Source organism: Zootoca vivipara, chromosome 11, assembly GCF_963506605.1.
Source record: "Zootoca vivipara chromosome 11, rZooViv1.1, whole genome shotgun sequence".
NCBI classification, from domain to species: domain Eukaryota; kingdom Metazoa; phylum Chordata; class Lepidosauria; order Squamata; family Lacertidae; genus Zootoca; species Zootoca vivipara.
The window spans coordinates 22,836,849-22,850,690 of record NC_083286.1 but is presented as its reverse complement, the minus strand read 5'-3'; the positions used below and the strand labels follow the sequence as shown (position 1 = coordinate 22,850,690).

The following is a 13,842-nucleotide window of genomic DNA, read 5'->3' as shown; positions in this document are numbered from 1 at the left end:
GTGCTAAACCAGCGCAGTGTGGGGACTCACTTCCACGGCACAAGAAATTGCGTCTGCGCAGATGCCGGAAATCTCAGGCACACGCAATCATGCATGTGCACAATCCGGCCCATGGAGGGATCTCCGCTGGAGTGAACTGGCCCAAGCGAGGTAAACCTTGCCGACCCCTGGCTTAGAGATTACTGTGATTAACGGGAATATAAATTGCTGAAATAAAAATAAATAAATATTATTAAAGAAGAAATATCATCTTCACAATTCCACTAGTTTCAATGGGACTAACTCCAAGTGAAATGCACATAAGATTGCACCCTTAACCGACTAGTCTTTTTTAAATAATAATAATAATAATAATAATCTTAGTCTAATAGTTTTATTTATTTATTTATATAATCTATCTGAAAGATAGCAACCATACAGGATAGGATAAATAGGGATTCGGTGGGGAATCTTGAAGCCACCCCAAAATTAAGTGGTTTTTATTTTTGTAGAAACAAGCAACAACAAATCGGGCAGTACATGATACAGCTTTATCAAGTCAAATAGTGTGTATAGTACGAATATGTATTCTACACTGATGGTTTTTTAAAATGCCAGTCTGAAAATGATAGCAGCCCAATATGCAATTAGTTGTTTTAATCGTTCCCATGACAGCTATAGCTCTGCAAGTACCCCCTGCCTTTCCCACTGTTAGGGGAACCGTGCTAATTATGGTCACTGCAGCCATTGCACGGTCTGTGCCAGGAGTGATTGGCAGCCTTGGATAGCAGAAATTAAAATAAATATATATCTTGTTTTACTTTCATAGTCAATTATTGCCCAAATGACTGGGAGAGAGGAACTACATCCCTGCCCCCCCATTAGTAACATTACACTAATACATTCCTTAGTGATACTAAAGTTGGTGCTTGTTAAAAAGTTCAAGTAATTGATGATGAAGTCAGCAAGATAAACATTGTTCCACTAACCCCCCAAGAGCATTCTACATTTCAAAAAACCAACTGATGGGAAGGGAAGCTCCATAAACAGTGATAACTACATTGGGCTATCGTATCCCTTTAATTTGCCATTCAGTAATATTTATTCAATATTTAGAAGAAATTGTCTCTGCCTGCCATGGCAGCTCTTCTAGTTGTTGCAGTACTTTTTCGCCTAATTAACAACTGGGAGACACACTTTTGGCAGCTCTTTCATCCCTATTATTTCCTGTTGCTTGGCACAAAAGCACCATTACTTGTACTGTACCCCTCTTAGTGATGGATCACTAATTTTTAATAAGCCAAGCTACCAAAGAATGGTAAAAAGATGTAAAATGTATTGAACCAACAAGAGTAAACAAATCAAGGAGGCTGTTGCCATAACATGGAATCCCAGAACTTTTTCTGGGCTCTGCTTCTGGATGGGTTTATCAAGAGTAGCACAATCAGGAAACAATAACGCTCACATTGATGCAGAAGCCAGAAGCCTGTTTAGACAAGTGTTTTGATTTCTTGTTGAAAAATGTATCTCTCTATTTAAAAAAGGCTACAATAGCAACAGCATTTTTCTTGCAGGAGTTTTGCCTTCATAGCTTTCCCACAATGTTCATTAAGTTATCCTACAAATTCTTATCCAGGAAGAATTACCACAGAATCCTAACCCAAGAGGGAGAAAATCTATGCAGCAGTTTAAAAATCCCCTTGATACATCAAGCATAATCCTTAGTAGTAGGTTTATTAAGTTGTATTGTTGACCATCATGCTGAAAGCTTGCAAATAGCTGTGGAATCAATAAAGGGTTCAGCACCTAGCTGTCTTTCATATCAGTAACATAAAAAATATGCAGTTTGCCATTCTGGTGGCTGCAGGGGACTATGTGCCAATGCCGCAACCATGCTGTGCTTATGTGTCAGATTTCAACATCTCTCTCTCTCTTTCATGAAACAATACATGCACATGCAGTGCTGGTAGATCCTGCCTTATTAAGCCCAATATGGCTAAACAGGCAATAGTTTTAAGATTTTAAATATGTGGGTATCTCCTTTTTAAATTCCAAAGTAGTGCTATTGAAGGACTCTGCAAATACTGACATTCACTCTATACAGGAATGTATCTAATGCCATCTCAGTGATAACCAGCATATAATTCTGAATTATCTCAACAGTGAATCCACTGAAATGAATCGTGCTTAAGTTTACATGTTACTAGCCTCACATAATACTGCAATGTTGCCATTTTACTACTGACAGAATTCTCCATATTCATGAAACAAATGGCAAACTTAAAGGCTTGAACCAAGAAACTAGACAAAGGATACGGTTGCAAGCTGGTCATTTATAAACTCAAAAATGTTTGAGAAATGAAAGGTGAACAATTGTTTTGATGGTTATTTATTATTATCAACAGCATATATTGTGCATCTTTCCAGAATTGTAAAGAAATAATGGGTTCATTCTACCGATGGAAAGGGCCTTCTGTTCTTGGAAGATCCAATTGTGGATCCAACTCCTGCAAGCCAAAAGAAATTCCCCCTTCCCCCTACAAAACCCAATACATCTTCCAACACCGTTCAATAGAGCACGGGTGTGGGAAGGTATATGCAAAAGACACCTTCCCCTTCTCCAGCCGCTCCCAACCCCAGTGGGAGCAATATGCCACCCTATGGGAAATCTGGATCCAAGGCAGAAAGAATATTTCTGAATCTGAAGGCAATTCCATTTTTTCAACGTGAGCCAAACTTCAATCATTGCTTGACTCCTAAACAAATCAGTAAACAATGCAACCCAAACATATACTTAATTATGTTCACATAATAAGCTGACCTGGAATGAGAAAACTTGATAATTGATATATTGGCTATTACTCTCTTGTTCAATATTCCTCTGCCTCTAAGGAAACAGCTCGCCACACACTCCAATAACAGGAATAATAAAACAAACCCAAATCGAAGTATAAGATGTTAAAAGCAAAGCCATCGTATTATTTTGTATAGTGTATGATATAAACATATGGAAAGTAGTCCTTCTGTGACAGAATAGTGCAACGTAGAGGGCAAGGATTCCAATCAGACTTTTGTGTGTGAAATTGTACTTTAATATTCACTGTACTCTAGCACATTAATTACTGTTCATATATTTAAAAATTAAAATGTTGTTTCCTTCATGATAGGAAATAGGAACAAAGGGGAAATTTGCCGAGTATGTAAAAATTATGTCCAATGTTAAATAAAGCCAGTTTTAAAAATATATGTACTCCAACAAAAAGCTAACTAGACGATGAAAACAGCATTTTAAACACAGAACAAGATGACTTTGAATTAATATGCAGCGCTAAAGCTATGCTATAGCATTTCAGTACTGTTTCAGCGAACTCAAAGGCAAAATAGAGACCTCATACATATACTGTATCGTATAATTCAGAACGCCAAACATCTAATGTTTTAGTCTATGTAGTCTTTCCATTCCCCATTTCACTACGGTACTCACAAGAGCTGAATAGAATAGAGCCATCCAAAATGGAGGTTTCAAAAAGAGCTTGACGCGAACTGAATTAAATTGGAGAGTAAAAACTAGCCTTGGAAATGGCATCAGCAGTTTGGCAACACAGCTCCTTGCCTAAGAATTGTGTGTACACACACAGGCATGAACACACACACACAAATTGGAAATCTGTGGGATTGGTCATATAATACAAGATGCGTATAGGAGTTCCTCAATATCTGTTCCTTCTAGACTGATGATAAATTACTTAGCAGAATTTTATATGGCTCTCTGTTGAGAGCCATGAGCTACAGGACAACTTACTTTTTGTCCCACAGTTTCCCCGTCATAAACCGCCCCCTCGCTCGCCCCTATCCAGTCCAGATCCTCAAACTTCTCTTTAAACTTCCAAGCTCATTATTTTATTTTTTTAAAAAGAGGTTTTGGGGATTACATGCAAGAGCAAGTCAAAGTGAAGTCGGGGAGGGGCAGCCGCAGGTACATACTACCGGTAGCAGTATTTTCTCTTTCATCAACTCTTGCACTTAATTCCCCAATCAATGTATGCTTTTAACTCAGGAATCAATATAGGCAGCAATTGAACTGGGTACATACAAGTCACCCACAGGATCTCCACTTATTGGTGTAGTTTTAATAATTGTTGTTCAGTTATTTATTCCCGAACACTTCTTTCATTCACTGCATTTTTCAGAAAGATACTGGATGCTCCCCCCCCCCAAATAACTTACGGAAGACAAAGGCTCTTCAGTCAGAAGATAAAACACCAGAAGGTTTTTACTTGAAATTTAGACTCTGAACTTTTAGTAAGGTTTAAGAACAAAAATTAGACTTATATTTTATTTTCCCCTGGAATGACAAATAATAATTTGACAGTACATTACCATCAGTCAACTGTCAACTATATCAAAGATGCTCTTTGGCAACATAGAAAGAAGACATTATAATGTGTCTTTATGATTAGTGCAATATTAGTCACTGTAAAAGGAGAATGGCATTTGTTTTTATTTTCAAGTAGGTCATACTCGGAGTAAACTCACCAAAATAAATCAATTTCAGTTTATCTATTCCGAGTATGACTTACCTGAATATCACAGATTAGTTCTCATTTTTTTGCCTTTGAGGGCACAAAAGTATGAGTACTTATTTATTCTCTAGTTGATTCTATTACAGTGTATACTAAGCTCATCCAATGCTATTCAGATGTTGGAAGGTGAACAATGTGAAATACTACTTTTTGTGTATGATGATGGGTATTACACTCAAGTTATCTTTCAACAGTTGTAATATCACTAGAAAGTGGTTTTAAAAATATTTCTCTTCTAAACTCAGCATCCAATTTCTCAATGACTACACATTTAAACATAAATGGAAGAGCAATGTGTACAAAAGGAAATTGTTCTCAAAAGTAAATACATCACTGTCAACCTGTGAAAAACTAGGTTAAAATAATTCCAGAAGTTGAATCTCTAACATATAAGGAACTGTTTATTTGGCATTTTAATACAATCTATTAAAAATAATTAATAATATGAGCTGAATTTATCCTCTTGGATAGTCATAAGTATCTCTAAGTACTGTTCCCGCCTAGTAATAAGAGAATCACCCCACAATCTATTCTTGTATAGGTTTTATAATACTAATACTACTAATAATAAAAGTTTCAATACTTTAGCAATGTAATGCACTTTATATTGAGTCAAATTTTAACAACCAACAGTGCCCCATAGTTTCATATACATTAGACACTTACTGATGACAGCAAGATACAAAATAATGAGAGAACAGCTGTCAATTTAGGATCCCAGTCAATAAATAAAAGCCATGATGCAGCCAAGGCCAAGCACTCAAGCCGTGTTGATTATAATGGTAAATATTCAAACACTAACTTTTCTACTGAAACAGAGCTATGAAAATCGCCGGGATTTAGGCTGCAATCTTATACTCACAATGGGTAAGGTTCATTGAACTCAATGGGGTTTACTTTGGGGTAGACCATAATGGGAATGTGATGTTCAGTATTTAACTTTTGTTGAACTGTGTTCAGTTTGTAAACAAACGAAAAGCATATCTGAAATCCTAATTAACAAATATTCCTATAAAAGGTTTGGGCCTTAAGAAACAAGAATACTTTGTCAATTTATATTAGAGGCATTATTGCTTTTTTTATTTTTCAGTTCAGTATCTCTCCAACATTACATTTCCCCTTACAACAGTGTCCTTGTATGTAGCCATGTCTCATCTTTAAGTCATCAAAAGCAAAAAGGCCAGGATTCCTGATGGACTCACTGCATTCATTTGTTTTCTCATCCCAGCATAATCTGGAATATTGAGGGAAAGCACAGAAAGGAGCATCTTTGCCTGTCTGCCCCTCACAGTAGACCAGGCTTTTGTGTCCAACAAAATAACGTATCACCATTAAGAATTTGCTTGCTTCCTTGCAAAAGAGTAAAATGGGAAAATAATTAGGCAGGTGATATTTTTTTCATCCCTCTAGTCATGACCATCTCTTTTAAAGAGGAAGGCACATATAGCTATGGCTCGCTGGATAGGTTTCCAAGTGAGAATCTGAACTGTATGGGGAGTCCATTTTAAAATTCCCAAGGCCTTTCAGGGCCACAATTTTCAGGGTAACACAATCAAGTAAACCACATTCAACAACCTACTGAATGCTTTTTCTTTGCACTTTTAATCACAAGAAATTCACTGACTTTGAGATAGCAGTCCCTCCAGATTGTAGCTGCCAATAAAATTAGCATTTGAAATATTAATATTCCTTATACATAAATAGGCTTTCTTAAGAAACTAAGACTGCAACCCTATGTATCTACTTCAAATAGAGACTACAATCCCTACAACACTTAAGATAGTGGGACTTCAGAGGAAATATTCATAGGATCATACTACACAAAGTTAGGTCTTCCCATTTACCCACAAAGGCATATTTTTTCATACGATAGTATTAATAATACACAGAGAAATGATGTAGGATTTGGAGATAAAACTACAAGCGCCAAGCATAAAATAAAGCAGAACCCCTCTGCAAACCACCGAGCTGAATATTTCTGAGAAACTGCCAAATTCAGTTAAAGCTGAAAGCTTTCAACTTCAATAGCATCTCTGAAAGCTAACCTACTTTAAGGCCTGAGTTACACAGTGAAGGAATTAAGTGCAAGGTTCAACTTAAGAATGCACTTAAGTCCATTAATTTCAGTGAGACTTGTATCAGGAAAAAACTCATATCAAATGTTTGCAAGTCAGACCAGGCCCTCTTCATCGCAACAAAACCTACAGTGTATTGAAGACGATACATGGCGCATTTTACACTTATGCAGTCCCGTTCACAACAACTCTGATAAAGCAATATTTGTGGCAACCAGTCTTAGTGTATCTGACGATTTTATTTTATAAGTGTCTAACTCAGAAGTAAACCCCATTGAGTTTAACAGAACTTACTTCCAAATGTGCATGGGATTGCAGCCCAAGACTATAATCATACACACATTACGCTCTACAGAATACAGTTGGACTTACTTCTGTGTAAACATGCATAGGACTGCACTGTCCATTAGATAAGTGCCATTTGGCAAAATTTTATACTTCTCAAAACGCATAATTAAAAGTGTAAATTTTTTACTCAAGCTTGCACATGCAACAGTGAGGAAATATAATTAGTTTTTATTTATAGGTATACAAATATTCCTAGGTTAGTGCATGTTTGACTTTAGTGTAATTACTTATATAAGCAAGCAGTGTTAACTAGCTTTTACACTTTATGCAGCCTGATATAATCTAGATATTGCGATGGGGAGACAGTTGTGCAAAACACAGCACTAGGGATCGCAGACCATCTGCAATGTCAGTCTTTGCTTGACACACTAAGTATTTGAAGGATAAAGCCCTAAAACAGAAAAATGATTTCTTTATGCAATTTTTGGGAAACATAATACTCATTTGCTTCAGAAGCCTATGCTTCACCTCTCAAAGCTGCCCAATCATTGTACAAGGGTTCCAAACAGCATTCAGCTGTTCTACATACAGTTCTTCAATGTAGACCTTTTAGCCATAAATATAGCTATAAAGTCTGATGTCCATATATAGTCTTATATAATCACAAAACTACCCACATCATTGTTTTTTAGGACAACTTGCCAAATACTTCTTGAAGTAAAATCACCCAACCATTTTAGAAATGGCTTACAATTACTGTCCTGATTAACCGCTACTATTAACTGATATTAGTTACAATTGTATGTATTCAATTAACTTACATTAGAAAGGAATAACTACAGTTATTCTCTTTCATGATTAAGAGTTTTACTAAAATAGCCAAATACTACTGAAAAAAATTATGTCCATCCTTCATATGTACACGCTGACCATATAAAAACTTAAGTGTACCAACTTCTGCACCGTATTGAAGCCCATATATAGAGCAAAATGGCTTCTTACTGAAAGTTCTTAGTGGTAAGTCATTTACTGTTCATTTGTTTAATTTGAAGTCTTTTCTCTGATGCTATATATGAGGCTTGGATTATATAAAATCTAAATAAATGAGCTTTTGGGGAATATACATTAAGCTTCAGAAATTACACACAAAATATTAAGTGTTCTTTTATGGAAATATTTTGCACTTGAATTACTTCTCAAAAGTTTTTGTGGTTTCCCAAATTTGAAGTACAATACATTAAAAAACAGTATTTTGTTTGTCAAGTGATAGCCACCATCTATCACTCTGCAATTTTTAAGAGTTGCCCAGTTTTTTTAATTTAAAAACTCATTCTTATAACTTGTGATGGCATCTTTTTTTAAAAAAAAACCATTATGGGTGTAGTACTTCTCCTTAACCATGAATTATAAAAATAATGGCAAGTTCTCTTAACTTTTAATATCTTATGAAGCAAGGTTTTTCAGGTTCAGTAGAGCAAACAGCAGACATAAAGCATGCAGATATAAGTGAACAATTCTAGAAAAGAAAAGAAACTCTAATTATATTGCGTTAAATATGAGCTTATAGTGACTGTGAAAGAGCCATATAGTTTAAAACACTTTCAATACTACAGTGTTCTACACCCTTAGTTTCAGGAATTTATTCCCATATCAACCTTTACAAAGTTCTATAACTCGCTACTCCTCTGCTATTTTTTTTATCTCCTCTCTCTTACACACCATTTTATTGGCACAAAAGTTATCATTTAAATGGGCGTTATCCATGTTCACTGTTTTAAACGCTCTAGTTTTGACCCCAGTGTTCCATGGATTATTTATAGTGAAGTATTGTACCTACATCACATCTTTAATTAATACCATAAGAGGCAAAGAAGCAAACATTTAATAGCATGCTTTGATTTTCGCAAAAGAGCAACATGTGCAAGTCATTTTGTCAAATTCAAAGCAGCAAACATTTCCGTTTCACAACTACAGTAGGCAAATTCGGTTTATTATTTCACCATCTTCAACAAATACACATCATTTTTTTTTAACTTTTATTCTAAGATGGGACAATCACCCTTAAGAAAAGATATATTGGGGTGGGAGGGAAAGCTTCCAGATTTCTGCCTGTTGTAACAGTTGACCAGTTTTACTTGTGGCTGCAGTTTTCTCTTTGATATGGTGGGAGAGAGGTGGCAGGTTTCAAAAACACAACTGTTAATAACTGTCACCAAGAAAATTAAGCAGAAGGAACAGTATTAATTGTCACACACACCACCGCATTGTTTGTTTTGCTTGAATTACCACACACAAAATTAACACGCCAAACTGTCTACTGAACTCAAGGTACTTAACAAGCAGTTTTTAACTTTGGCACAATATATTCTGAGGCCATTCTCACATACAGAGCAAAACAGACTTTGGCAGGCACCACAGATCTATAAAAAAACATGACCTGCGACAAAAATCAATGTGCTAATCTCAATTCAAGCAGCCAAATCGGTAGCATAGCACAAAGATAACATAAAATAAAATGACCAGAAACTCACTTGAAGTAGCAAGGTAGGTTTAGAAGACCTAAGGAAAATTACTTAAGTCCACTTTAACAATGCAACCCCCTCTCCAACAAAAAACAAAAACCAACTCCTAAAGTACTGAGATGCCTTATTCATACTGTGGCAGCACTGGGAAAAGATTGTAATTTCTGCTACTGTAAAGGGGGAGAGATGTGAGCAGCTCAGCAAAACTCCCATGCAATTTTGATGGGGGAGTTTAGAAACAATAACAAAATAGGTTTTATTTGCACTTACTATATTTATTGAAATGCAAATAGAACAAAGGAACACAGTGAAAGATTGTTTTAACACAATCTTAACTGGATACCTTGTCCTGAATTAGTTTTATTATTAAACATGTCTCCCATAAGAGAACATCCTTTCTCACGCTCTCAGTATCATCTCCTGATGATGCTAACTCTCTGCATAAAGCAGTCTAGATTCACAGCAGATTTCCTCTGCATTGTGAGAGCATCACCAACCATTGGACTTGAATTTGCTCTGACAGCTTGAGACACCCTTTTCCATGAGAAACCTGCAAGTCTAGGGGATCATCTGGCTGCACTGAAACTTGGGGGGTATCATTACTCAATTAACCCAAGTCAGCTTAGGAGTAAGATTCATATACTCTTACCCCAGGCAAAGAGATGGAAAGAAGAGCAGCTGGAAAGCAAGGCAAGTACTTCTCCTTTACTGACTCTAACCCTGACACAGAACAGGTGCCACATGTGGCTACAGGCAACCACAATCCACAAAAACTAAATATAACAAAAACAGAACCACTCTGGAAAAAGTCGTAACGTGCTGAAAAAGTTTGAGGTTCTTCCTGTAGTCACTTGCCAAAAAAAAAAGTTCGCTAGAGTAAAAGGATTAGAATTTCTCTGTTAAAAAAAGATCTACCAAAAAAAAAAATTGGTAGCAAGGTACTAAGGGAAACACACACCTATATATCACAGGCACACACTTCCTGGGTGTATGAGTTCACCTATTTGCTCTCAGGAGTGATTCACCACAAGTTAAGAGATGCGTGCCTAAGATAAGAGGCGCATTCCTTAGGAACGATCAACAGCCAAGGATTGGAAGTCAGCTGCGCTGATGCAACCCAGAAATAACAAGGCGCAGGGCGATGCCTCCGAAACTACAGACCAGGGAAGAAAAGTTTGTCCCCTTCTTCCAAACAAGGGTTCCCCCCCGGAGGATGCCCAACGGCTGGTGCTTCCAAGGGAGAAGGCAGCCCATCATCTCCTTCCCTTCCTACATCCGATCCTAGAGCTGCCGCTGCCCCCGGGTAGCCCAGCATCCCTGAGAAGCATCGATGGGGGCTCGGCACAGCCCAGCAGCGAGCGGCGCCTGAGAGCCGCCTTCGCCCTCCTTACCTGGGGTTGGTGCTGTTCCAGTAGACGGCGTAGCGGTCGGCCACCGTCTTGGAGCTGGGATCCTGGCTGAAGACGCACATCCAGAGCACCAGAAAGAGCAGCGTCAACATCTCCACGTGCAACATCACTCCCGGCCAACGAGACACACACAACAGCAGCAGTAGCGGCAGCACAAGGGGGGACTCGGGGGGTGGGGAGAGAGGGGCGAAGGAGGCAGACAAGGCGCTCCTTTCTCAAAAGACAGACGGCGACAAGGAGGAGAGAACGAGGGAGGAAGGAGACAAAGCCACACCGGAGTCACAAGACACCAAAAACACACACACACAAAGAGAAGGGCGAGGGGCCGCCAGGAGATTCCCCCGCGGGGGGAAAAGCCTGCGCCGCGGAAGGATCCTCCGGGAGTCTGCGCGCCCCGGCCGGGGGAGCTGGGCGCCGAGCTGGGCAGCAGCAGCAGCAGACGGAGGCTGAAGCGGCAGCAGGAGCTCCTTCAAGGCGGCGAGCCCAGGGCGAGACATGCACCGGCCCGGCCCCCGTCCAGCGCCCACGATGGGCGGCCCCGCGGGCCAAGCCTCCTTTTGCCGGAGGGGTTTCCTTTCGCCCGCCCTCTCGCTTCTTCCCCTCTCTCCTCTCTCTCTGAGGAGCCTTTCTTCTCCTCCTCCTCCTTCTTCCCGCCTTTTGGCGCGAGGGGCTCTTGAGGGATCGCTCCGAGGCCGGCTGAGGAGAAGCGGGCAGGAAATCCTCGGAGGAAACGGGGCGGTGGGAGGCAAGAGAGAGAGAGAATGAAGAGGAGTGAGGCGAAGTCCACTTCTGAGGCGCCTCTCGCTCGCTCTCTTTCCAAGCTGGAGTTGGGGAGTTGAGGCGCCTCGCTCGCCTACTGAAGGGAGCCTTCCCGTCTCTTTCCCCACCCCCTCTTCCTGGGTGACGGACGACCAACAAGCGAGAGGAATCCACAAGACCCAGACCGGAGTGGGGGGCGGAGGGTGGGCAATGCCGTGCAGGAGTTGGCTAATCCTCAGGATAGGTCAGCGCCGAATGGCCTCAGGAGCGGCTTCCCTGGTTGGGTTGGGAGGGAGGGAAGGAGGGAGGGGGCGGCTGAGGGAGAAGGGAGAGAGAGAGCGCGCGCCCCTCGCCAACTCCGCCGCTGTTGCTTCGCGGTGCAGGCGCCTCGTCTGTCGGAAGGCAGGAGCTGCTGCTGCCCGAGCCCCCTCCCCACCCCTCCAGGCGAGGCGCGGCGGCGGCGGTCTCGCTTCCTTTCAGCTTCGCCAAGTGTCTCGGGGAGCCGTGCAAGGTCCAAGTCGCCCCTCGAACGTCAACTTTGCAAAAAGAGAGAGGAGGAGGCGGGAAGATGAGGAAGAAGAAGCCTCCCTCGCCGACGACTACATTCGGGCGGGAGGCACCTTCGGGGTCTGGCCCGGCAGCAGGCAGCTGCTCTCAACCGTCTTCTGCAGCAGCAGCAGCAGCAGCGCAAAGAGAAGCGGGCAAATGTCTCTCTCGCGACTCCGGCAAACGAAGGAAGCAAAACTCGAACGCAGAAGAAACAGGGATCGGAAAACGCAACGAGGATTGGAGAAGCAGAAGTCAACAAGCTACCAGAGAGGGGGGGGGGAGAGAGAGAGAATTTACGAGGGGGGAAACATATTTAAATAGTCACGCCCCCTTTCTTTTTTTGCAACGACCGGCTTCTTCCTCGCGTGTAAATCCGGCGGCGGCGGCGGCGGCGGCAGCATCCAAGGCAAAGCGAGGCGGCCAGCGGGGTTGGCGGTGCCTGCGCGCAACAGACAGCTGCGACGATGCCTACACGGGATGTGTCCGGAGAGAGATATATATACACATCCACATGCGTATGGGTGTCAGGAGACGAATCTGGAGAGAGATCCTCCGTTTGTGGAGGTGCGGGGGTGCGCGCCCGCGCGCGCACGGAAGAGGCGCAGTCGGCTAGCTGGGAGCAAAGGCGCTGCTGCTCGATCATGTGGGATTTTTTTGCATGCAGTTTACTTGCGAGGTTGGCGGCGCGCGGGGGGGGGGTGAGCCGGAGCAGCCAGTCACGGCCCAGGCTGCTGTTTGCTTACAGATGCCTTCTTCCCCGGCGTTCTCTCCAACGCGATTGGGTTCCGTGCCTCGGAAAGGGGCGTGGCCTTTCCCCGGCGCCCCGCCCCGCTTTCCAAAGAGACGACACCCCGCGCAAGCCCCGCCTTCTGCAAAACCTGACTAATTGAATTACAAGGAGTGGTTCCCTCGGTGCCGCAGGTAACCGTTTCCGCGTGGGAGACGGCGCAGGATCGTGTTGGGAGAGAGATGCCCTGGCGCTGGACCTCCTTTTTCTTCCCTGCGAGATCGGGGAGCGAGTGGTTACGAAAGCCGTCTCGCCAGTTCTAGTGGACGGGGTTGCGGCATCAGCTGCAGGAGGGAGGGTGGGTGTTTGCGAGATCAGGGGGAATCTAGCTTCAAACTGCAAGTCTAATCTCGCACACGGTGTCTAATCAACATTTCGAAAGTTTAGCAGTCTGGAAAACAGACTTCTGAGCTGCTTTGTTCCGCTTTTAATCCTCTCTTCCCCCCCCCCACCAATGCTTTTCTGCGCCGCTGAATGACGGGTCGGCGGTGCGGCTATAAATTAGTTTATTTAAGGGGCTTATAAGCGAGAGCTGGGGTTGCCTTGCTTGGGTAGCGCAGTTGAAAGCAAGATCCACGCAGCTAAGTATCTCTTCGCTAAGTATTTAGCTGAATGCGGCAAAGGGATTCACCTGAAAACCTCTCTCTCCCCCCCCACCCCCCACATTTATTTGCATCGAGAGAAGTAGAAGCCAGGGTTCCTTCTGGAGCTATTTTTCATTCTTAAAAGGGCATTCGCCTCGCCCTCCGCCAGCAGCTGCCCTGCTTACGCTGCGCTACCCGGAAACTAGCCCAGGTGACCTTCCTCCAGAAGGCAAACGAAAGGGCTGTTTACACACGAATCAGCCTTCGCACCAAACCACACCCTGCCGAAGTCCAAAAGCCATTTGAG

General features: G+C 42.1%; 1 protein-coding gene across 2 annotated transcripts in view; it reads right to left on the bottom strand.

Moving 5' to 3' along the window:
- The window catches only part of EFNA5 (ephrin A5), a 206,413-nt gene extending 193,540 nt beyond the window's left edge, over nt 1-12,873 (bottom strand). Inside the window, exon 1 of one of the 2 annotated variants that reach the window (XM_035099901.2) lies at nt 10,839-12,873. In XM_035099901.2, the coding sequence (XP_034955792.1) occupies nt 10,839-10,963 (125 nt within the window). In that variant the 5' untranslated portion in view covers nt 10,964-12,873. The remainder of the gene's footprint in view (nt 1-10,838) is intronic. The other variant, XM_035099900.2, reaches the window with a different exon arrangement.
- Between the last annotated feature and the right edge of the window lie 969 nt (nt 12,874-13,842).